The 24,501-nt window shown below is 48.5% G+C and overlaps 1 protein-coding gene across 7 annotated transcripts in view; it reads left to right on the top strand.

Annotated features, from left to right (window-relative positions):
• KMT2D (lysine methyltransferase 2D) overlaps positions 1-24,501 on the top strand; it is a 610,975-nt gene that overhangs the window by 170,678 nt on the left and 415,796 nt on the right. For 6 of the 7 annotated variants that reach the window (XM_029594656.1, XM_029594655.1, XM_029594653.1 and 3 more), the window contains exons 13-21: positions 4,857-4,985; positions 5,203-5,313; positions 5,449-5,553; positions 5,740-5,921; positions 6,089-6,253; positions 6,434-6,543; positions 6,689-6,736; positions 7,393-7,602; positions 7,741-7,890. In XM_029594656.1, the coding sequence (XP_029450516.1) occupies positions 4,857-4,985; positions 5,203-5,313; positions 5,449-5,553; positions 5,740-5,921; positions 6,089-6,253; positions 6,434-6,543; positions 6,689-6,736; positions 7,393-7,602; positions 7,741-7,890 (1,210 nt within the window). The remainder of the gene's footprint in view (positions 1-4,856; positions 4,986-5,202; positions 5,314-5,448; positions 5,554-5,739; positions 5,922-6,088; positions 6,254-6,433; positions 6,544-6,688; positions 6,737-7,392; positions 7,603-7,740; positions 7,891-24,501) is intronic. The other variant, XM_029594657.1, reaches the window with a different exon arrangement.

Here is a 24,501-nt window from a genome sequence, read left to right as displayed (position 1 = left end):
TCTTCCTTTGGACGGGTCGGCTGATTTTCATTGTGGGGTGCGGCTGGGGCCTGGGCCCGAGCCGGCTCCCCTTTTTTGTGCTAGTTCCAAAAGGACTGGCTCCTGTCTGCGGGGTGAGCCGTGTGATATGTGCTTCTGTATGGGTTGAAGCGCTGTGATCATCTGCCCTTGGAAGTAGGGGGGAAAGATCGCTAGTTTCTACTATTCCTGTCCTCTGGTAGCCGCGGTAGAGGGGATTCGCCCCATTTGTTGGCTAGTTTCTCTAGTTCGCTTCCGAACTGGAGGGTTCTCTTGAAGGGCATTCTTGTGAGTCTCGTTTTGGAAGATGCGTCGGCCGACTAGTTTCGGAGCCAGAGTTGTCTTCTGGCTGCCACTGCTGATGACACTCCTAGCTGTGGTGCGCACCAGATCAGAAGCGGCATCCTTGAGGAATAATACTGCTGGTTCCAGGGCTTCCCCAGGAGTGTTGTTCCTGGCCTGTGATAAGCAGGCGCATGTCACCACGGCATAGCAGGCCACGATATGTAGAGACATAGCGGAGATGTCAAAAGACTGTTTGAGGATGGATTCCAGACGTCTGTCTTAAGCATCCTCGAGTACTGCTCCTCCCTCTACCGGGATAGTAGTGCGCTTCGAGACCGCGCAGACCATGGCATCCACTTTCGGACATTCCAGGAAATTTTTGGCAGGGGGGTCCAGAGGGTACATGGCAGATTGAAGTTATGAACCCAGCCCAGTAAGCATGTGGCTATGCACGTCACTTGTGTGCACGGTACTTGGGCGCGCGACATTGTGCGCACAAGGTATTTGTGCGCACGGATTGGGGCGGCGAACAGATCAAAATGGTGCCGGCGACCACCTCGGAGGGTCTCCACGTGGGAGGACCCTCGGATCTGACCGTGGTCTAACCCTGCTAGGGCGGATCAACCCGCTGGTGCTGGTCCTGGCTGGTGACCTGTGCGACTCCTCGAGCTTCAGAGACCAGAGACTTTTAAATAGATTTCTACCTTACTTTGTCTTGGCGCTTCCCAGTCTCATTCCGGGCAGTCTCCGGCTGCGGGAGGAGAGGGAAAATACCTTCACCGCCACACTCGAAGTTGCACCCACTGCCTCTCAGCCTCACCCAATGTCGGGGGCTAGGTCCCCACCGAGGGTCGGCTGCCGGACTGAGGCTTACCTCCGAGGGATCGCGGAAATCACCTCGGGAATTCTCAACTGGGGGAAGGACCCAATGGGTGTCACCGCAGGAGAGCGGGGCTCGTCTGTAGAGGTAAGATTTCTTCTTGTTTTGATTTTATTTGCTAAAATACTCTTAACGCTTTGCTAGCGTGCATAGAGTCCCGAACTGCTATGGAGACTGAAAATACTGAAGAGCTGCACTTCCTGCAGGGGTATATGTACTAGGACTGACATCAGATTGAAATCTGATCCGTCTCCAACTTCTATCAGGAGTACACTATACCCATTGGTCCTGACGCCATCTGTCTACACTAAGGAAAACGAAATTATCAGGTAAGTAATTTCTCCATTATGCATCCTCAGGAACCCCCTCGACCCCCAACAATGAATGCAGAGCAGAACTAGGGCATTACCCGTACAACTCACCACACAAAAAAAGATATTTCGGTCATCTCCCTGATCAATCTGTTTCACACACACAGAAACATATAGAAACATAGAAATGACGGCAGAAGAAGACCAAACGGCCCATCCAGTCTGCCCAGCAAGCTTCACACACTTTTTCTCTCATACTTATCTGTTTCTCTTAGCTCTTGGTTCTATTTCCCTTCCACCCCCACCATTAATGTAGAAAGCAGTGATGGAGCTGCATCCAAGTGAAATATCTAGCTTGATAAGTTAGGGGTAGTAGGGGTAGTAACCGCCGCAATAAGCAAGCTACACCCATGCTTATTTGTTTTACTCAGACTATGTTATACAGCCCTTATTGGTTGTTTTTCTTCTCCCCTGCCGTTGAAGCAGGGAGCTATGCTGGATATGCTTGAAGTATCAGTTTATTCTTCTCCCATGCTGTTGAAGCAGAGAGCCATGCTGGATATGCATAGAAATTGAAGTAACAGGCTTATTTGGTTTGGGGTAGTAACCGCCGTAACAAGCCAGCTACTCCCCGCTTTGTGAGTGCGAACCCTTTTTTCTTCTCCCCTGCCGTTGAAGCAGAGAGCTCTGCTGGATGTGTGTAGTATCAGTTTTTTCTTCTCCCCTGCCGTTGAAGCAGAGAACTATGCTGTATATGCATAGAAATTGAAGTAACAGGCTTATTTGGTTTGGGGTAGTAACCGCCGTAACAAGCCAGCTACTCCCCCCTTTGTGAGTGCAGATCCTTTATTCCACATTTCCTCTTGCTGTTGAAGCTAGAACGATGTTGGAGTCACAGTAAGCATGTGTATGTTTATTGAATAAGGGTATTGTCTCCAGGCAGTAGCCATCATTCTGGCGAGTCACCCACTCTTCATTGGCGGTCTCTTGACTTTATGGATCCACAGTGTTTATCCCACGCCCCTTTGAAGTCCTTCACAGTTCTGGTCTTCACCACATCCTCCGGAAGGGCATTCCAGGCATCCACCACCCTCTCCGTGAAGAAATACTTCCTAACATTGGTTCTGAATCTTCCTCCCTGGAGCTTCAAATCGTGACCCCTGGTTCTGCTGATTTTTTTCCTACGGAAAAGGTTTGTCGTTGTCTTTGGATCATTAAAACCTTTCAAGTATCTGAAAGTCTGTATCATATCGCCTCTGCTCCTCCTTTCCTCCAGGGTGTACATATTTAGATTCTTCAATCTCTCCTCGTACGTCATCTGATGAAGATCCTCCACCTTCCTGGTCGCCCTTCTCTGTACCGCTTCCATCTTGTCTTTGTCTTTTTGTAGATACGGTCTCCAGAACTGAACACAGTACTCCAGGTGAGGCCTCACCAAGGACCTGTACAAGGGAATAATCACTTCTCTTTTCTTACTCGATATTCCTCTCTCTATGCAGCCCAGCATTCTTCTGGCTTTTGCTATAGCCTTGTCGCATTGTTTCGCAGACTTCATATCATTAGACACTATCACCCCAAGGTCCCTCTCCTGCTCCGTGCACATCAGCCTTTCCCCCCCATCGAATACAGTTCATTCGGGTTTCCACTCCCCATATGCATGACTTTGCACATGCCCTTGCTCTCATTCTAACACTCTCACACACCCACCCTCATTGTTTGGCTCTATAAGCCTGGCCTCTGCTTTTCATTCGCCGTCGGCCTGGCCTCCGGTGGCGGCGCTCAGGGTCTCTCCGCTCTTTGGCCCTGCTGCTGACCTGGTCTCCGGTGGTGGCACTCCCCTACCAACTGCATCGGCCAGTCCACCCCTGGGGAGCAGGGAAGCACAAATGGGGCAGTGGGACACCAGGAGCCGTGACACACTGGTGTGTCGCAACACACCGGTTGAGAATCGCTGGTATGCTATAAAAAGATTGCTCACCACTGATTGAATTATTTGCTAAGGTTTTTCCATCACCAGACTAACTTAATTGTAAGAGAATTTAACCTTCACATAGATAAGACACCTAGAACCACAGCCTGTGAAATGTTCTTAGACAGTGGATGCTTTGTGGTGGTCTCAATTCATTTCTAAAACTACTCATAAAGCCAGACATATTTTGGATCTAATATTTGCCAATACCAGTAGTAAACCAGGATGTAGCTGCAAGAACAGCAATTCCGAAAGACGACTTGCTCCCAAATTATCGGTACTGCAAAGGACAGCTGGTATATCATAAGGATTATACATCAGAGAAGAGACCTATATTCCAGGAAGCTGATGGGGAGTGAGGAGTGGCTGGTCAGGGTGTGGTGTTCCCTTCTTTTGCTCCTCCGGTCTTTCTCAATGCTGTCTTATTTAGTTGATTTATAATCTGCCTTTCAGATACTTCAAAACAGATTATATTCAGGTACTGTAGGCATTTTCCTATCTCCAGAGGGCTCACAAATCTGTACCTGAGGCAATGGAAAGTGAAGTGGCTTTCCCAAGGTCACAAGGAGCAGCAATAGGATTTGAACCCTGACTTGCAGCCCACTTCTGTAGCCACTAGGCTGCTACTCCACACTGTTACTATACGGACAGGAGGGGAAGGGACTGAAGAAGCAAGCAATAGAATCCAGCATGAGTCCAGGGAGGAGGGTCATGCTGAGGCTGTCGGCACTGTGGCACAGGAAGAACTTTCCCAAGGCACACAATGTGCCCTGGCACACTAGTTGAGAAGCAGTGAAGCACTGCTTTGGCTGTGTTGGCACAAACCTGTGTTGCAATCCTGACTACTCAGTTTTCCTGTCAGAAATGACTAATGTGAGCTTGGTGTGGTCCCCTTTGCAGGACTTCACTGATTAAAACTGCAGTATTGGCACTTTCAACCTCAAGTGGTTGAGTTCAGCTAGGCTTCTCTACTGCCACCAGAAGCAGTAGTAAATTGAGCAACTTTGATGATGCTGGTCTGTTAGATTCCCCAAGAGGCAGTACCCATTTGTCCTGATGGTTAGGGGGTTTAGTAGAAGCCTTAAGAGGTATTTCTCAGTCTTTTTTTCCTCTTCTTGAATGAGCCAAGAATTTCAAGAGTCACTGAAGGTTGGGGACTCATTAAAGGACAGAGCCAGGAGGAAGGTTTGAGGGTTATTGAGGGGTGGAAGAGGGCTCAGCTTGGTTAGTGCTGGGTAGCTGGAAGTTTTAGGGTTTTACTGGAGGTAATCAGTGAAAGATTTTAGGAGTCACAAGAGGGGAAAAGATTCAGGGGGGTCACTGAAAGAGATTGGTGGTTCGGGGGATCACTGAAGAGGAGAGCTGAGCTCCTGGCTTTCCTTCCCTCATTCAGGGTCGTAGCAGCAGCTTTCCTGGGAGACGTCGACCTCGAGGTGGAACTGGTGGCGGAGGAGCAGCCCATGGTAGAGGCAGAGGAAGATCGCGGTTAAAGTCCACAACCTCCTCCATTGAAACACTAGCAGTAAGAAACGTAACCTGCAGCTTCCCAGGTTGCATACTGGAGTTACTACTCTGTGTCAGAGCTTGTTTGAGCTGAGGTAGTCTGTGAGGGCCTGGTTATTTGAAGTCTTTATGCAGTTGTTGGCATGGGCGATTCCAGAAGGTCCTCCCTCATTCTGCTTTTTGCCATATTAGATATTTTCCTCTCTGGTTTCTGATTTCTGTTCTCTCTTTCTCAGTTAGCAGACATTGACAGCTCCCCAAGTAAAGAGGACGACGAGGAGGAGGATGACACTATGCAGAACACGGTGGTGCTCTTCTCCAACACAGATAAATTTGTTCTGATGCAGGTAGGGGACACTGCCACATGCTTTTAACTCAGGAATGTTATGCAGCGCTGACACAGAGCAATACGTTCAACACTCTTCTCTGTGTTCCCCATCCTCTTCTCTACTACCCTGTCCTTCACCACGTTTTGTCACCAGGATATGTGTGTAGTCTGTGGAAGCTTTGGACGTGGATCTGAAGGGCATCTCCTACCATGCTCCCAGTGTGCCCAGTGTTATCATCCATACTGTGTAAACAGTAAGGTAAGTGTGCCCTGGGAGATGTGGGTAATAGAGCACCTATTCTTTAACTGATAATGAAGGGCGGTGGCTGTCTCTCCCTGTGTTAGACTCTCTCTCTCTCTCTCTCTCTCTCTCTCTCTCTCTCTCTCTCTCTCTCTCTCTCTCTCTTTGCTGAGAGCTGTGATAAGATGTTGGTTCCCCTTGCAGATTACAAAGGTGATGTTGCTGAAAGGCTGGCGCTGTGTGGAGTGCATTGTCTGTGAGGTCTGTGGAAAAGCCTCTGATCCCTCGAGGTTGCTGCTCTGTGATGATTGTGACATCAGTTACCACACATACTGCCTGGAGCCCCCTCTGCACACTGTTCCGAAAGGAGGATGGAAATGCAAATGGTGAGAGCAGTTCCAAGAGCATGAGTCAGTGGTTGGAGGATCCAGGATTTATTGCATTTTTGTATAAACTTCTTCTGCACTCTTTAGTGTAGATATTGCTTCCCCCATTGTCTGCAGACTCAGCAGAAGTTGTTACTGGCTATCATCTGTTTCCTTTTTTTCCACAGGTGCGTATGCTGCATGCAGTGTGGCTCAGTCTCCCCAGGCTTCCATGCTGAGTGGCAGAATAATTACACACACTGTGCCCCCTGTGCCAGTCTGGTCACCTGTCCCATCTGTCGAGTGAAATATGTGGAAGAAGACCTTATCATTCAGTGTCGGCACTGTGAACGGTGAGACTGAAGCTATAACTACTGTATTTGCTAGAACAAATCTTATAACTATTGGCATGCCAGGGCCTGAGCAGAGGGATTGCTGAGGATGGTGCTGATCTTGCGGGGGAAGGGGCAGACTTGGGCAATACACATGTGTTCATGGACTTGCTGTAACATAGGTTTCTGTCTTGGCTGTAGATGGCTCCATGCTGTTTGTGAGAATTTGTTTACTGAAGAAGAGGTAGAACAGGCAGCAGATGAGGGCTTTGACTGCACCTCTTGTCAGCCTTATGTCATTAAACCGGTTGGTATGTTCCTTTTTGATTTAGGAGTGGCAAGCATGCCTGCTATCATTCTGTTTTCAAGGACCCACCTATCCAGCCAGAATCATTCTTATCAAGTAGAGACAAATGTTTCCCTATGTGTTTGACCGATACTTTCATTTCCTTATAGTTCCTGTTGTCCTACCTGAAATAATTCCAGTGAAAATAAAGGAGCCAGGTAAGCTGCTGCCTTTAGGCAGGCTTCATCTACTCCACACCCAGCAATGTGTGTTTTCGGGCCTGGCAAGTTCTTCTTGCTCCATTGTATTTCCAATTCATTTGGAACCAGAGCGGTGGTCTGACACCATAAGCCTATATTTGCAACTACCCAAGGAATTTCCCCCCTGAATTTATATTCCTTCACAACTTACTTAGTCTAGTCATTGCAGTAGCAGTCCTTAGTCAAGGTTCATACACCAGGGCTTCTTCCAGAATGCTGAATTCATGAGCAGAGAGTTCAGCCACTAGGCATCACCATTGCATGTTAACTGAGTCATACCCCTCAGGGGCCTTAAACACTGCATCTGCAGCATCCCTGGATGGCTTTGGGAGGTGAAAATTGAACCCAGGACCTTCCAGTGCACTGCCATTGAGTCATCAGGCTAGCCCCCATTTTTGTATTTTTACTGCATGGGGAGAAATGCTCCTTAGACTTGGTCTTCCACCATGTAAAGATTTTTTTTTTTTTGGGTCAACATGGAAATCTTGTCTGAGCACAAGACTTGTGGAAGTAAAATATGGGTGGCCGCTGGGATGTCCTAGTGAAGGTGCCATATGCTCTACTATGCTGCCCTCTACTCTAGCCTGATTTTTTTTTTCTTTCTTTTCCCATAGAACCCCAGTATTTCCGCTTTGAAGGCGTGTGGTTAACCGAGGCAGGTATGTCAGTACTGCGCAGTCTCTCCATGTCTCCTCTTCACAAGAGACGCCAGCGGCGTTCCAGACCATCTACCAATGGGGAGCTGGGAATGGAGGCCATGGACCCCATTGGGCAGGAGGAGAGAAAGGAAGGAGAGCAGGAAGGGGAAGAACCTAAACCAGAAGGTACAGAACATTTGATATCTTTCTGTTTGCCTTGCATCAGGATATACTGGATATGCATTGTTCTCGCATGCGGTCTTGTTTGTGCATGTTTGTTTGTTTCATGTGTGTGGCTTGTTTATATTTGCCCTCTCTTTTCAGCTCCTATTGGTATTGAACCAATGGATTGTGAAATAAAAATGGAGCCCCCAGGGAGCCCAGAGCGAGAAGGTGGTGGTGAGGTGGAGCCCGGCAAAGGGATTGAGGAGCTGGAGGATGGAAAGAAAAGGAAAAGAAAGCCTTACCGACCAGGTGAGGAGTTATTAGTTTTTAAAAAATTTGGGGTAACAAAGTATGGGAATGGGCATTGTATTTTCTGACGTTTGTGCCGCGTGCATGGATCAAGTTATTGGCTGAAGACCTGAGCTCCTTCCCTATGCCTGAATAAGAGCTACTCTAGAGAGGAATGCTGGAGGTTCTTAGGTTGCAGTGAGTGAGAGTGGAGGGGAGGGGAGGTCGCTGGAGTTACATAGAGTAAGTTGGAGGTGGTCTGTCTCAGTCCCTGTTGGCCATCCTGTGCAAGAATTCAGAGCCTCACTGAACACACTGAATCTGCTGGTCAAGCTGGACAACCATGTTTTAATTTTTGTTATGTAATTTTGTTCCCAAAACTGAACCCTCTTACTGCCACCAGTTGTGAAGCATGTATCCTCCTTCCCTGGTTGCCACATGGGCAATGATTCCCAGCTTCCAGAATCCAATTATAGTATTCAACTCTGATAAAACATATGCTAATATACTCACATCAAAGGCGACTGAATCTGTTTGAGCAACTAGGTGAGAATAAAATTGACGTTGAATTTCTATGAACTAGACAGGATTATATTGAGTTTTACAACAAAACAGTATGTAAAATGGAAAAAGTGGAATAAAATCAAAATACTGTTTTATTCTCTAACTAAATGTCTTATAGAATAACAAAACTAATATGGATTAGTCCCCAAAGTGGGGGGAGGGCACTAGAAAACCAGTCTGAGATAGGTTTAGACTGGAATTCTGTGTTTTAACATCTCTTGCAAACATAATCTAAAGACCCTTACATGGATGCTAACAGGTAAGAACATGCCATTTTGGGTCAGACCAAGGGTCCATCAAGCTCCAACAGTGGCCAATCCAGGCCATAGGAACCTGGCAAGTACCCAAAAACTAAGTCTATCCCATGCTACTGTTGCTAATAATAGCAGTGGCTATTCTCTAAGTCAACTTAATAGCAGGTAATGGACTTCTCCTCCAGGAACTTCTCCAATCCATTTTTAAACACTTCTACACTAACTGCACTAACCGCATCCTCTGGCAACAAATTCCAGAGTTTAATTGTGCGTTGAGTGGGGGGGGGGGGGAGAAAGAACTTTCTTCAATTAGTTTTAAATATGCCATATGCTAACTTGAAGGAGTGTCCCCTAGTCTTTCTATTATCCGAAAGAGTAAATAACTGATTCACATTAACCCGTTCTAGACCTCTCATGATTTTAAACATCTCTATCATATCCCCCCTCAGCCATCTCTTCTCCAAGCTGTTCCATCCCCTTTATTTATTTATTTATTTATTTATTTAATTTATTTATAGTTTTTATATACCGACATTCGTTTAGTAACATCACATCATCATTTTGGTCGCCCTTCTCTCTACCTTCTCCATTGCAACTATATCTTTTTTTGAGATGCGGCGACCAGAATTGTACACAGTATTCAAGGTGTGGTCTCACCATGGAGTGATACAGAGGCATTATGACATTTTCCGTTTTATTCACCATTCCCTGTACGTACCCAGATCAGTCCAGACTCCTGGGTTTTGCCCCCCCTCTAGCAGGTGGAGACAAGTTTTCAAAACAAAACTTCGCCTTATATAGGTTGGTGCCACCTACAGTCTGGCAGTATTTCTCTGTCTCCAGCAGATGGTGGAGGTGCAAGGCCTTCAGTCTGTGCTTATTGCTTAGTGGACTTAGAGTAGTGAGTTCTGTGAATTTTAGAGAGTTCTGTTGGTAAAATGTTTTTACCTTGATTAAAAAAAAAAGTTTTGATTTTTTTCATTTTCTGTCAGTGTCATCGGTGCTGCGGCTCTCTTCCCTCCCTGACTTGGCGCTTGGGTGAACCGCGATTATTTTTCTATTTTTTTTTTTTTACCAGAATTGAATTTTAGCTTTCGCAGGCCCGCTGCCCAATGCCACGCTCATCTGTGTGCCTCGCGCGTCTTTCTCTGGACAGGCTGTGCTCGGCGTGTCTTGCCGGGGGGGGGGAGGGATCCTCCGGGGCCATGAAAATGGTTAAAGGCAAGCCTGCCCGAGCTCCTTCAGTGTTAGCTGCACCGAGATCAGCTGAGGCAGATCCGTTCCCGCTGAGCGTGGGAACGGAGGCCATTTTGGAGTCTTTTAGATCGACTCGTGCGCTATGGGGGAGGGGATTCTCCCGCCTCCTCTCTCTCCTCAGCCAGGATTTCCTGGAGGGAGCAAACCTTTACAGCCTCTCTCACCTGCAACGGAGGATAGCCCCAAGGGGGCTTCTGACTCCTCCTCCTCTTCCTTCTTTTCCTCGGAGTTTATTTTATTTCTCCATAAGGCTTTTAAAGCCAGGAGAGAAGGGAAGCTGCAGGCTGGGGGTAAAACTTCCTCTAGTGGTCTTAGACCACTTTCGAGAAAGAGACTTAAGTCTAAGGGAGTCTCTGGGTCCTCCAAAGCTAAGCGCCCTTTGCATACAGCGGCTCATCAGACCGATACTGATTTCACGGGTCAGGATATGGACCCAGGGGACCAGGACCTGCAGGGCAAGCCTCCAATGGGGTGGATACAGACCCTGATCAACATTCACAGAATCCAGCACGAGGCTCTCTCATTGTGGAAGGAGACCACCCTAAGGTGGTCTGTCTGTTTAGGAGGGAGGAGTTTGTGCCACTTATCCCTGCCATACTCGGAAAGCTAGGCATAGATGGGCAGCCAAAGAAGTTCAGGCTAGGGGCCATGGACCCAGTGTTGGGTCTGAGGGGCCCGGCTACTTCCTTTCCTTTTCATTTTTCTGCCACGGACTTGCAATATAGAGAATGGGATACCCTGGATATGGGATTGAATTTTTGCAAGGCTATGGATAAGCTATATCCTCTTCCGGAGGAAGCAACTGACATACTGCGGGTGCCCAAGGTGGACGCGGTGGTGTCCGCAGTCACCAAAAAGACCACAATCCCGGTTACAGGTGCTACAGCCCTGAAGGACCTGCAGGATAGAAAGTTGGAGCTGCAGCTCAAGAAAATTTTTGAAGTCTCTGCACTGGGAGTGCGGGCAGCTATGTGCAGCAATTTTGCCTTGCAAGTGGACCTTTGCAGAGTTCAGCAGATACAGGCTAATGCTGGTCTTTCCGATGCAGAAAAACAGCAAGCAGGGTGTCTGGAAGCTTCGATAGCTTATAGTGCGAATACACTTTATGATCTGTTACGGACTTCGGCCAGATCCATGGTGTCAGCAGTCTTGGCTCGACGGTGGATATTTCCTCCAAGGCTCAGCTGGGGTTGTTGCCTTTCAAGGGTAAATTGCTTTTTGGCAAGGACCTTGAGGATATGATTCAATCCCTGGGGGAGAACAAGGTTCACCGACTGCCAGAGGATAGGCCCAAGTCGAGGGGCTCCTTTTCTTCACGGTCTCGATTCAGAGGGTATCGGAAATTTCATCTGTCCAGAGCTCCAGCTTCTTCCTTTCGGCAAGCGTCCGGTCGCCAATATTCCTGGTTTCAGCCCTTTCGTGGCCGATGCTTTGGCAGAACCGGGGCTACCCAGTCCGCATCTGGGGCCAAGTCTTCCCAATGAAGGGACGCTGACCCATTCCTCGGTTCCAGCTGTCGGGAGCAGATTGTCCCTGTTTTACGAGGAATGGGTCAAGGTGACATCAGACCAGTGGGTCCTTACTGTGATAAATCAAGGTAACGCTTTAGATTTTGCACATCGCCTTCCGGTGCGGTTTCTGGTCTCCCCATGCGGTTATGAAGAGAAATGACAGACAGTACAAGATACCTTGCAACGCCTTCTGCAACTCGGCGCCATCACCCCCAGTTCCTCAGACGGAGCAGCGAAAAGGGTGTTATTCCATTTACTTCGTAGTCCCCAAAAAGAAGGGGTCCTTCCGACCCATTCTGTATTTGAAGCGCGTAAACCACTGCCTCAGGGTGCCACGTTTTCGCACGGAGACGTTAGTCATTCATTGCCTCGGTAAGAAAAGGAGAGTTTCTGGCGTCAGTAGACCTAACGGAAGTGTATCTTCACATAGGCATTCGGGCCGACCACCAGAAGTTTCTGAGGTTCTTGGTGATGGGTCGCCATTTTCAGTTTCGAGCTTTGCCTTTCGGTCTTGCCACCACGCCCAGACCATTTACCAAGGTGTAATGGTTGTAGTGGCAGCTCATCTGCACAGAGAGAGGTTCCTGGTGCATCCATACCTGGACGACTGGCTAATTCGGGTAAAGTCTGAGTCGCTTGGCCAGTTGGCAATTCGCAAACTGCAACAACTCCTGTGATTACTGGGTTGGTTGATCAACTTAGCCAAGAGCTGACTGGTGCCCACCCAGTCTTTGGAGTTTTTAGGAGCTCTATTCAACACTCAACAGGGGAGAGTGTTCCTTACCTCAGACCGAATTGTCAAGCTACAAGGACAAGTGCGGGATTTATTGGCCAACCATCTTCCCAGAGTGCGGGATTATTTGCGGGTTCTCTGCTCCATGACTTCCACCCTGGAGCTGGTGCCCTGGGCCTTTGCTCATATGCATCCCTTACAGTCAGTGTTGCTTTTGCGTTGGAATCCAGTCTCCGAACAGTTTCATTTACCTCTCCCTCTTACGGATACGGCGTGCTCCAGTCTTGATTGGTGGCTTATCTCTGACAACTTATCCCGAGGAGTTCCCCTGGAGCTGCCCAAATGGACAGTGGTGACCACGGACGCCAGCCTCCACAGTTGGGGAGCGTTTGCCTGAGGAAGTCTGTGCAGGGACGGTGGTCCCAGGAAAAATCTCAGTGGTCGATCAATTGTCTGGAAACCAGGGCAGTGTGGTTAGCGTTACAAGCGTTCTGCCCTCTCCTCCAGGGGAAGTCAGAATTCTTTCTGACAATGCGACCACGGTGGCTTATATCAATTGCCGAGGGGGAACCAAGAGCCAGCCAATGGCCACGGAAGCCCGGCAGCTGATCAGCTGGGCGGAGAAGCATTTAGTAAGTATTGCAGCGTCTCCCATAGCAGGAGTCAACATTCAGGCGGACTTTCTCAGTCGGCACCCCCTCGATCCTGGGGAATGGGAGTTCGCAGACGAAGCTTTCCAGCTCATATGCGACACGTGGGGCGTACCCCACCTGGATCTCATGGCAGCGTTTCAGAACGCCAAGGCTCGCCGCTTCCTCGGTCACCGCAGAGAAACAGGAGCAGAAGGGGTAGATGCCCTGGTGCTGCCCTGGCCGACTGATGTGCTGCTGTATGTCTTTCCTCCTTGGCCGCTGATAGGCAAAGTGCTCAGGAGAGTGGAGATACACCCAGCAGAAGTCATCCTTGTAGCTCCAGCGCCGCCTAAGGAACAAAGGGTATTCGAACGCTGTGGTAGCAACACTTCTCCAGTCGCGCAAGACATACACCAACCTCACGTATGTGCGCGTGTGGAGAATCTTTGAATTGTGGTGCATGGACTGGGCAATTGTTCCTACTCTCTTTTAGGTTTCTTACAATCCAGACTCGCCAAGGGCTTATCGTGTAGTTCCCTGAGGGTTCAGGTGGCAGCTCTTGTTTGTTTGCGCAGTTCCATTCAAGGCGTGGCATTGGCTGCTCACCCCGATGTGGCTCGTTTCCTAAAGGGGGCAAAGCATTTATGTCTGCCCCCGATCAGGCACCCTTGTCCTTCTTGGAATCTGAACTTGGTTCTCTCAGCTCTGTGTACAGAGCCCTTTGAGCCTCTGAAAATGGCTACAATAAAAGATCTCACGTTAAAGGTGATTTTCCTTATCACTATCACATCTGCTCGCAGGATATTGGAGCTCCAGGTTCTATCCTGTAGGGAGCCGTTTCTGAGAATTTTGGATTCTGGTGTGTCCTTGCATGCGGTTCCTTCCTTTCTTCCGAAGGTGGTGTCTGCTTTTCACGTGAATCAGTCAGTGGAGCTTCCATCGTTTCCCGTTTTGGACAGGTCAGACCCTATGTCTAAAGACTTACAGAAGCTGGATGTTTGTTGGGGGTTGTTGCGTTATCTAGAAGTTACTAACGCGTTTCGTGTGATGGACCATCTTTTTGTGCTGTGGGCTGGTCCTGAAACGAGGAAATATGGCATCTAAAGCTATGATTTCGCACTGGTTGAAAGAGGCTATAGGCTCGGCATAATTGCTGCGTGGTAAGCCTGTACAGTTTGGTCTTCAGGCTCATTCTACCCGTTCGCAGGTGGCTTCTTGGGCGGAGTGTCAAATGGTCTCACCGCAGGAGATCTGCAGGGCGGCAACTTGGAAGTCTTTGCATACCTTTGCCAGACACTACAGACTGGATGTTCAGGCACCGGGTGAAAGAGGTTTTGGAGAAGCAGTGCTTAGAGCGGGCCTCTCCAGATCCCATCCCAGGAGTCTGGGCTGATCCTGGTACGTACAAGGAAAGGAAAATTAGTTTCTTACCTGATAATTTTCATTCCTGTAGTACCACAGATCAGACCAGAGTCCCGCCCGGGGATCGCATGGAAGTAAGGGAGAGTCCACTCGGTTATTGATTGATTTGCTTTCAGATCTGCAGAAATTAGATTGACCGTCCTCAAGTGGTTCTACAGGTTCAGTTCCTAGGAGGGTTAAGTGAACCGGTTATTTCTTTTTCTTTTTGAAGGGTTATTGTACATAGTTATGGTGGTTTTTTGAGAGCCATTCTGCTTTGACATTGAGTAATACTGCCGGACTGTAGGTGGCACCATCCTATATAAGGCGGAGTTTTGTTTTGAAAACTTCTGTCTCCATCTGCTAGAGGGGGGCAAAACCCAGGAGTCTGGACTGATCCGTGGTACTACAGGAACGAAAATTCAGGTAAGAAACTAATTTTCCTTTCCCTTTCTAATAATTCCCAACATTGTTTGCTTTTTTGACTGCCGCAGCACACTGAACCGATGATTTCAATGTGTTATCCACTATGACGCCTAGATCTTTCTTGGGTGGTAGCTCACAATATGGAACCTAACATTGTGTAACTTTAGCATGGGTTATTTTTCCCTATATGCATCACCTTGCACTTATCCACATTAAATTTCAACTGCCACCTTGGATGCCCAATTTTCCAGTCTCTGAAGGTCTTCCTGCAATTTATCACAGTCTGCTTGTGATTTAACTACTCTGAACAATTTTGTATCCTAGGTATACTATTTCTCTTTTGCTATGGGATAGCTTATCTGTAATCCATCCACGCAAGGTTACACTAGATTGCTGTTTCACATTGGCTCCTTTCACGAACACCAAATGCCCCTCTCTCCTGTCTCTCAGAGATTTGAATGTTATGTTTGTTTTGCTGCTTTCTAGACCCGGCGACATCAACTCAAGGGCTATATAAGAACACCCCTTGCCTAGAAGATTTACTCAAACAAATGGGAGAGGTCACTATTTGCTCGTATTTATTATTTCCTAGCATGTAGCCAGATGGACTCAGGACAAATGGGTTATACTCTCCTGCCAGCAAATGGAGACTGAGTCAGATTTCAAAGCTGACATAACCCTACATACGCCCCTGCAATGACCTCAACCCTCCAGTATTCTCAGTCTCCAACTGAGTCTCCCTATGGGGATTGCTGTACTTTTTGGAAGGAGAGTTCTTCATTTAAATTGGAGCAAAAATTTAGCTCTGCTTTCCTGTGGTGATACCTGAAGGTCCCTTCCCCAGTTGAGAATTCCTGAGGCAATTTCCGAGACCCCTCAGAAGTGTGCCTTGGTTCGGTAGCTGGTTCCTAGCATGGACTTGCTGGTTGTGCAGAAGCCAAGCACGGCGGTGATGGCCAAAGCCCTCTCCCCCCTGCAGCCGGAGACGTCTCTGTACTCAGCCATTAAGAACAGAGCCCAGGTAGGGGGGCACTGTTCGCATCCGATGCAGACGGACGTGTGATTGCTTGGCTCCACTCCTCCTGAGCCTCAAACCCCGCGATTTTGTCAGCCTAACCCCAGAATTTGCTCGTAGGAACCGGGACATTTTAGTATCAATCCTTACTAGAAATAATCAGATGGCTACGAAAAGAAAAACGACGGATCTCCGCCAGTTTTCATACGGGAAACTTGCCTCAGAGCTGGAACAAGATGGCGACGACTCCCAGGGCCCCGATGGGGGAGAAGGCGCGAATACTGGCGAGGCTACAGTAGAAAGGGCTGGAGAGAGCACTACAATGCCGGTGAACATTCTTACAAGGGAGGAAGCTCGTCAGTGGTTTATGGATCTGAGAGCAGATCTAAAGCAGTACAAGAAGGATATTATGGCTTCTGTAGCTGAAGTAAAAGAGGAGCTAGCGGCACTAGGACACCGTGTGATTCTCCAGTTCCCCAGCTACAGGAAGATAAGAGCGGAAGCACTTACAACACCCATCGCCTGTGAGGGGCTGATCCAAGGGCTCCCAGCATTTTCGCCCCTACAGAAACTCAACATTTCAGAGGTCTCAGCCCTTTGGGAGAGATCTCAGTTCTTTCGTAGTCAACAGCCCAAGAGAGGGGCAGGCTCGAGTTCAGGATCATCCCAAATCCACCAATGAAATTTTGGTGACTCAGCCTCGGAATGAGGAGATATGGGGATTGACTATCCCTCTCTCTTTTTTTTTTTTTTTTTTTTTTTTACCAGTAGTTGGGTCAGATCATTTTGGACAAATGGGTACTGGAGGTCATACAAGAAGGATACGTGTTAGAATTTCACAGTACTCCTTGGGACATATGCATGTCTCCTTGCCACTCCCAGCACAAGAAGCAGGCAGTGAAGATTACTCTTCTAAAGTTTCTCGGGTTGAGTGTTCCTGCGCCCCCAGGAAAATACAGGGCATTATTCCATCGATTTCATCATACCCAAGAAGGGAAGGTTCCTTATGCCCCATCCTGGACCGCAAAATTGTCAATTGACACCTATAAGTGAATAATTTCCACATGGAAACCTTATGCTCCTTGGTAATGGCCGTACAATCGGGAGGGTTCTTAACCTACCTGGACCTGTCCGAGGCCTACCTATATATTCCAGTCCATCAAGAACACAGCTTTCTAGATTTGGTGGTATTGGGTCACCATTATAAAGTTCCAAGGACTGCCCTTTGGCCTAGGTACCGCTCCCAGAACATTTTCCAAGATTATGGTGGCCTAGCAGCAGCATTGAGAAAAAAAGGAATCTTGGTGTACCCGTATTTGAACAATTGGTTGAGCCGGGCCAGGTCCGTGGAAGAGAGTCTCCGGGTGACCAACAGGGTGACCTTGCTTCAGGAACTCGGTTGGGTAGTAAACCTGGACAAGAGTAGACTCAAGTCTTCCCAGTCCTTGGATTATCTGGGAGTTGGGTTCGACACAAGCAGGGCAAGGTCTTCCTTCCAACCACGTGGATAAGGAAATTGATATCCCAGGTGCGTCAGTTGATGAGCATGAATCGTTTGACGGTGTGAAGCTATCTCCAAGTTCTCTGATGGCGACAAACCTGGAGGCGGTGCCGTGGGCGAAGGCATATGTGACCACTTCAGCGATCAATGCTGTCATGTTGGAACCCGCAGTCTCAAGACTATTCAATTTGCCTCCACATGCTGATGGGCATATGCTCTCGGCTCCAGTGGTGGCTGCAGGAAGCTCATCTGAGCAGAGGTGTGCCCTTGTCCTCACTAAACTGGCTGGTTGTAACGACAGATGCAAGTCTCTGGGGCTGGGGAACTCACTGTCAGAAACTTTTGGCCCAGGGACGTTGGACCGAGGAAGAGGCCTTTGGAACATCAACCGCCTGGAAGCGCGGGCAGTCAGATTGACGTGACTACAATTCATCCACAGACTCCAGGGTCAAGCAGTCCTCGTGATATCGGACAACGAAATGACTGTAGCCTACATCAACCACCAGGATGGAACCAAGAGCCAGCAAGTGTCACAGGAGATAATTCTCCTTTTGGAATGGACGGAAGTACATCTACAGATCTGTCTCCCACATCGCAGGACAACATAAGAACATGCCATATTGGGTCAGACCAAGGGTCCATCAAGCCCAGCAATCTGTTTCCAACAGTGGCCAATCCAGGCCATAAGAACCTGGCAAGTTCCCAAAAACTAAGTCTATCCCATGTTACTGCTGCTAGTAATAGCAGTGGCTATTTTCTAAGTCAATTTAATTAATAGCAGGTAATGGACTTCTCCTCCAAGAACTTATCCAATCCTTTTTTAAACCCAGCTATACTAACTGCATTAACCACATCCACTGGCAACAAATTCCAGAGTTTAATTTTGCGTTGAGTGAAAAAGAACTTTCTCCGATTAGTTTTAAATGTGCCACATGCTAACTTCATGGAGTGCCCCCTAGTCCTTCTATTGTCCGAAAGAGTAAATAACAGATTCACATTTACCCATTGTAGACCTCTCATGATTTTATGGTGGCTATTAGCATGGAGGTAAGTCAACTCAAGCACTGCAGTTGAAGAGGGAACTCTGGTTTGTCCTAGTTTAGCACACCTGGCACCCAGGCTTCATGTCAGGACACCAACATTGGAAACATATAACATGCATCAAATCCTGATTTGTACCTGTAAGACTCAAGAGGCAATTTAAGCAATTAAAGCAAATCATCAGGATCCAGATGAGCTGGACTCACACGGGTGATTGTTTTCATTCCTAATGCACTTCCCTTTATAATAGATTTAGATTTAGATCATGCAGGATCAGCAGAGGAACACAAGCCAAGCTAAAACAGAGGAAAGTCAGCAAAGCTGTAGGCCCTTTAGCCAGATAAATATTTGTAGATGAATTTACAACTGCAGGTCATAGAGCTGTAGAAAATAAGTCCCTATGTACACCAATAGCTCTCTATACATAATATAGAAAGCTCACGCCCTAATGCAAGGCTACCATACATCAATTCAATAGCATGTAAGTAGTATTCTGCCAAATTATAGAATTCTGGATTTACAAAGGCAGCTTTATAATAAAAAATGTCAATCAGTAGTAGCAGCAATGTATGCTCTGCATACATTCCTAATTCCAATTATTATATTATAGAAACAGAAAACTGAAAAAATAAAATTCATGTAACTTTAAAAAAAAAAAAAGTCTTGTGGATTGAAGCAGAAAATTATCAGCATATTATGTGAATTCTTATTATGAAAAACAAAATATATCTAGTGACTGGTTCATACGTACCTTTGGAGATCAGAAGATGCTCCATGTGGCATTTATATACCAACAAAAGTCTGTTGGAATCATTGTCCTGTGGGTTGCTTTATAACAGTCAGACTGCAATAGACTGCTAGAGAAGACAACATCAGAGCAGACTTTCTGAGCAGGGAGAGTCTGGATCCAGGAGAGTGGGTCTTGTCGGCGAAAGCCTTTCAGCTGATAGTAGATTGCTGGGGCCTCCCTTCCTTCAACCTACTGGCTACATCTCACAATGTAAAGGTTCCCCGATTATTCAATAGCAGAAGAGATCAATGGCCCCTGGGGGATTGACGCTCCCGTTCAGACCTGGCCAGAAGGAGAGTTGTTAAATGCTTTCCCTTCGTGGCCCCTGCTGGGCAGGGTCATTCGCAGAATCGAGCACCACAGGGGATTAATCCTACTAGCTGCAGATTGGTCCAGGCGTTCGTGGTGTGGAGACTTCTGGTGGAGAACCCCCTGTATTTCCCACCGCACAGGGACGTTCTACAGCAGGGACTGGTCCTTCACGAGGATCCGACTAGATTATGTCTTATGGTCTGGCCCTTTAGAGGGCTCACCTGATGAAGTGAGGATATTCTACGGCAGTAATTGCCACCTTACTCCTTGTGTGGAAATATTCCACATCCCTAGCTTATGTGCGGATCTGGAGAGTATTTGAGGCCTGGTGCGAGGAATGTAGTGCCCCCCCCCCCCCCCCCCCCCACCCGGGTGGTCAAAGTCCCACTTATTCTGGAATTTTTGCAGGATGGCTTGAATATAGGTTTGGCCGTTAACTCCTTGAAGGTGCAGGTAGCAGCTCTCTCCTGTTTTAGGAGCGAGGTGAATGGAGCCTCCCTGTTGGCTTGTCTGGACATGGCCCATTTTCTGAAAGTGATGTGGCCAGTTCCCTTGTGGAATCTTAATCTATTGTTGGAATTTTTGGCAGGGCCCTCCTTTCGGCCACTGCGCAGTCTTTTTTGTTGCATGTGTTAACCTTGAAAATGGTGTTCCTGGTGGCTATATACTCGGCACATCGCATCTTTTAACTGCAGGTATTGTCAGGAACCGTTCCTCTGGATGACTCCAGGAACATTATAGCTTCATACCATTCCATCCTTCTTGCCCAAGGTAGTCTCAGGTTTCATTTTAATCAGTCCATTTTGTTGCCAACCTTAGATAAGCACAAGGAAACGGAAGAATACCGCCGCCTCCAACATTTGACTATCAGTATACTTTTGGTGCGGTATATGGAAGTTTCAGAAATGCTCCAAAAGACAGACCACCTATTTGTCCTTCATGGTGGAAGGAAAAATGGTGAACTAGCTTTGCGGGCTACCATAGCTCACTAGATTAAGGAAGTGGTCACGGGAACCTATGTGGAAGCAGGAAAGCCATTACCTTCTGAGTTTAAAGCTCATTCCACTAGGGCTCAGGCAGTCTCATGGGTGGAAACTAGACTGCTGTCTCCCATCGATATCTGCCGAGCTGTGACGTGGTCCTCCTTGCACACCTTCTCCAGGTTCTCTCGCCTGGATATACAGGCCTGAGAGGACGCAGCCTTTGCAAGGGCAGTGTTAACCGGACCGCGGGCAGCCTCTTGCCCCGATTGGTTCTGAGTCCATGCTAGGAAATGGAGAAATGTAGACAAATGGACTCAGCATCCCGCCTTTGGCTGCCCAAGAGCTGTGCCAAGGTAAACCTTCATCCAATCTGTAGATTAGGGTACCTATATTTTACTGGGGTTCAGTGTTTATGATTGAGTACATTTATGGTTAACCATTTTTGGTCATATTTTTGATGTTTTTTCACTAGTAGGTCCACAGTGGCTTTTGAAGAGATTACTAGAGGGTTGAGGTCATTGCAGGGGGGTGTATGTAGGGTGATGTCAGCTTTGAAACCTGACTCACTCCATCTGCTGGCAGGGGAGCATAACCCATTGGTCCTGAGTCCATCTGTCTACACTAAAGAAAACGGAATTATCAGGTAAGTAATTTCTCCAGTTGCTTCTTTAAAACCATCTAAAGTGATGTAGAAACAGCAAGCTAGGTTCCAGTTGCTAACCACTGCATTATGAAACACTGTTTTAAACTTCTGCAACCTAGCCAATATCTTGTGATTAGGTTAAAAAAAAAGCATGCAGAAGGACATATTTACAGAAAAAAAACAGATCCGCCTCACCTCTGGTGGCTAAAGTAACTGAGCCCACTAAAAGACTGAATAGTGAAGTATCTCTTGAATCCAGCAGATTGCAGGATTTAAGGCAGAAGATGATAGTATCTAGAAAATCTAATCATTTTTTTTGAGTGGATAACCATCCTAGCCAGAACCTGCCCTATACTTAGATTTCAGCAAAGCTTCTGGTACCCTCCTGCATAAGAGGCTCATAAATAAACTGAACAGCCTGAGGGTGGGCCCCAAGAGGGTGGACCAGATTAAAAACTGTTGAGACATTACATAGGGTGGTGGTAAATGGAGTTCACACTGAGGAAAGGAAGGTGACTAGTAGAGTGCCTCAAGGATTGGTACTAGGGCCAGTTCTGTTCAATGTTTTTGTGAGCGGTATTGTGGAAGGTTTGCCTTTTTGCAGATGACTCTAAGATCTGCAACAGAATGGAGACACTGAGGGAGTAGACAGAATGAGGTGTGATCTAAGAAAGCTCAAGGAATGGGTGAGTGCATGGCAGTTAAGATTCAATTAAAAAATGCAATGTCATGCATTTGGGGTACAGCAATCCAAGAGAGCAGTACATGATGGAGAGAGTAAGACAATCATCACTAACTGGGAGAAAGGGAATTTGGGGTGATAGTGTTTGATGAACTCACTTACAGGTCGATACAGTAACGTGCGGTTAAAGATTCCCCGTCTGTAACGTGCTGGGAGCGCACAATACAGACGAGTAAGGCGATTCAGCGATACAGTCTCCAGTTTCACGCATCCCTAGCGCTTCCTAAAACAGACGCATAACCCTTTCCGCACCCAGCATGTAAATGAACGAAAAAGCTGTATAATGAAGGAATTAGCTATTCCCCTCCGATACTGTAACAGGCGCTGATATTATCTCCTCAGTAACCCGCTGTTTTGCCGCGGCCTTAACGTGCTAGTTTACCGCCTCCCCCTAGTAGGAGTTAGAGTAGTGTAAAAAACATTGCTTACCTGCCCTGGTCCCGTCCGGTCTCCTGCAGCCCCGTCCGGTCCCCTCCTCCCGAAGCAAAAAAAAAAAAAACAAAACGAAAAAGTAGCAAGGCTCGGGCCTGCTAAGGCAGTCCCTTCTCCCTTCCTCCCGATTTCGCACGGGCATCCATCCAGGCAGAGGGAGCGGGCGGCGAAACGGCCTCTGGTTCCCTCTGCCTGGATGAACGTACGGCCCCCGCCGGAATGAATGCCCGTGCGATTTTGGCGCTCATGCCATGAGCGCCAAAATCGCACGGGCATTCATCCAGGCAGAGGGAACCGGTGGCGAAAACGGCCCACGGTTCCCTCTGCCTGGATGAATGCACGGCCACCGGCAGTGAAGGAATGGCCGTGCGATTTCAGCGCTGAAAGCAGTCACGGCATGTGACTGCTTTCAGCGCTGAAATCGCACGGCCATTCATCCAGGCAGAGGGAGCCAGCGGTCGTTGGCTCCGGGGGGCGGGTGGGCCTTGGGCGGCGGCAGCGGCGGCGGGATCCGGGGGGGCCTTGGGCGGGTAGGCGCGTGTTCGATCGGGCGGGTAGGCGGCGGGATCCGGCTGGGCGCGTGTTCAAACGAGGCCGCGGGCCGGGTCACACAGGCGCGCATTCATCCAGGCGGAGGAGCCGGTGGCGAAAGCAGCCTCCGGCAGCCCCCACCTGCAGTGAATGAATGCGCGCCTGTGCGACCCGTGCGATTCGGCGCTCAAGGCGTGACGTCACGACGCACCGAATCGGACGGGTCGCACAGGCGCGCATTCATTCACTGCAGGTGGGGGCTGCCGGAGGCTGCTTTCGCCACCGGCTCCTCCGCCTGGATGAATGCACGTCTGTGTGACCCGGCCCGCGGCCTCGTTTGAACACGCGCCCAGCTGGATCCCGCCGCCTACCCGCCCGATCGAACACGCGCCTACCCGCCCAAGGCCCCCCCCCCGGATCCCGCCGCCGCCGCTGCCCCCGCGCCCAGCATCCCGCCGCCGCCTACCCGCCCGATCGAACACGCGCCTACCCCCGCCCAAGGCCCCTCCGGATCCTGCTGCCGCCGCCCCAAGGCCCCCCCGGATCCCGCTGCCGCCGCCCAAGGCCCACCCGCCCCCCGGATCCCGCCGCCTACCCGCCCGATCGAACACGCGCCTACCCGCCCAAGGCCCCCCCTGGATCCCGCCACCGCTGCCGCCTACCCGCCCGATGGAACACCCGGCTCCCGCCGCCGCCCGCCTGGACCCACGCGGCCCTCCGGCTCCTGCCGCTGCCTGGATGACCGCACGAAAGTGACAGGTATTTAAACATTTTTTTCTTAACACTCAGGTTTTTACATATTTTTGGTTTTTTGGGGTTTTTTTTACACTTCCTGGTGCCTGTCATTTCAAATGACATTTGAAATGACAGGTACCAGCGCACCCAGGTTACTGTATAGGCGCGGTATTAAGCGCCTATACAGTAAAATGGGTTGCGCGGGCCTAACCCTTCCCTAACGCTTCACAGCCTCGGCATGCATTTGCATGCAATTAGAAGAGAGTATCGGGGACTTAGTGAAGAGAACTGTGCATGCGGGGAGGAAGGGTGCGCCTGACACTGCCGCACTGTTTCTACCACGGCCTTACTGTATCGACCTGTTAGTGATGGCCTGAGCAATTCTAGGATGTATAGGGAGAGACATAATCAGAAAAAAGGTGATTATGCCTCTTTACAGGTTGTTGAGATATCACCTAGCATATTTTCTCTGAGGACAAGCAGGATGGTAATACTCTCACATGGTGACATTATCAGATGGAGCCCTGGTCCAGAACTTTGATCTCTAAGATTCTAGATCTTTCAAACATGCCCTATTGAGTATGTGCAGCTGTAGTTATCACCCTGCCCCCTAGGCAGAGTCTCTTAGCCACCTTTTTTTTTTTATGCCATGGAGCTGTGTGGTTGTGGGAACAGTTTGTGTCATGGTATTCAGCTTTGTTGTCTCCTCACAGTTTTTGTAAGTACATTTTTCTAGAGCTGCAGCTGTTCTTCTTTCTCTTACCTTACGGTAGTTTGTTTTATTTTTCCTTTTTTCATCTTCTTTCCACTGTCTGCCAGATGCACGGCGGGCCTTAGTTGCTAAGCAGACTAGCAGAGTCTAATACTATCCCTTATTAAATAAATATTGCAGGAGATCATGTGATGCAGCAAGAGCAGGGGACGCTGTCTGGCTTGCTCCGGGACCCTTCTCCCTGTATCGCAGCCCATCATCCTTTACCTGGCACAGACTTGGTCTACCTTTACTATTTTTCATTGCTCTCTCTATTTTTTCACTGTTGTGCATTGCAGCGCGCGAAATGAAGTGGCGTTTGGCGACAAAACTGGTGCGGAAAGACAGGCTGGAGGCTGCTGAGAGTTCCAACATGGC

This window comes from Rhinatrema bivittatum, chromosome 3 (genome assembly GCF_901001135.1).
Source record: "Rhinatrema bivittatum chromosome 3, aRhiBiv1.1, whole genome shotgun sequence".
In the NCBI taxonomy this organism is placed as follows: Eukaryota; Metazoa; Chordata; class Amphibia; order Gymnophiona; family Rhinatrematidae; genus Rhinatrema; species Rhinatrema bivittatum.
Note: the sequence above shows the minus strand (reverse complement) of the source record. Positions and strands in the feature narration are given on the sequence as shown.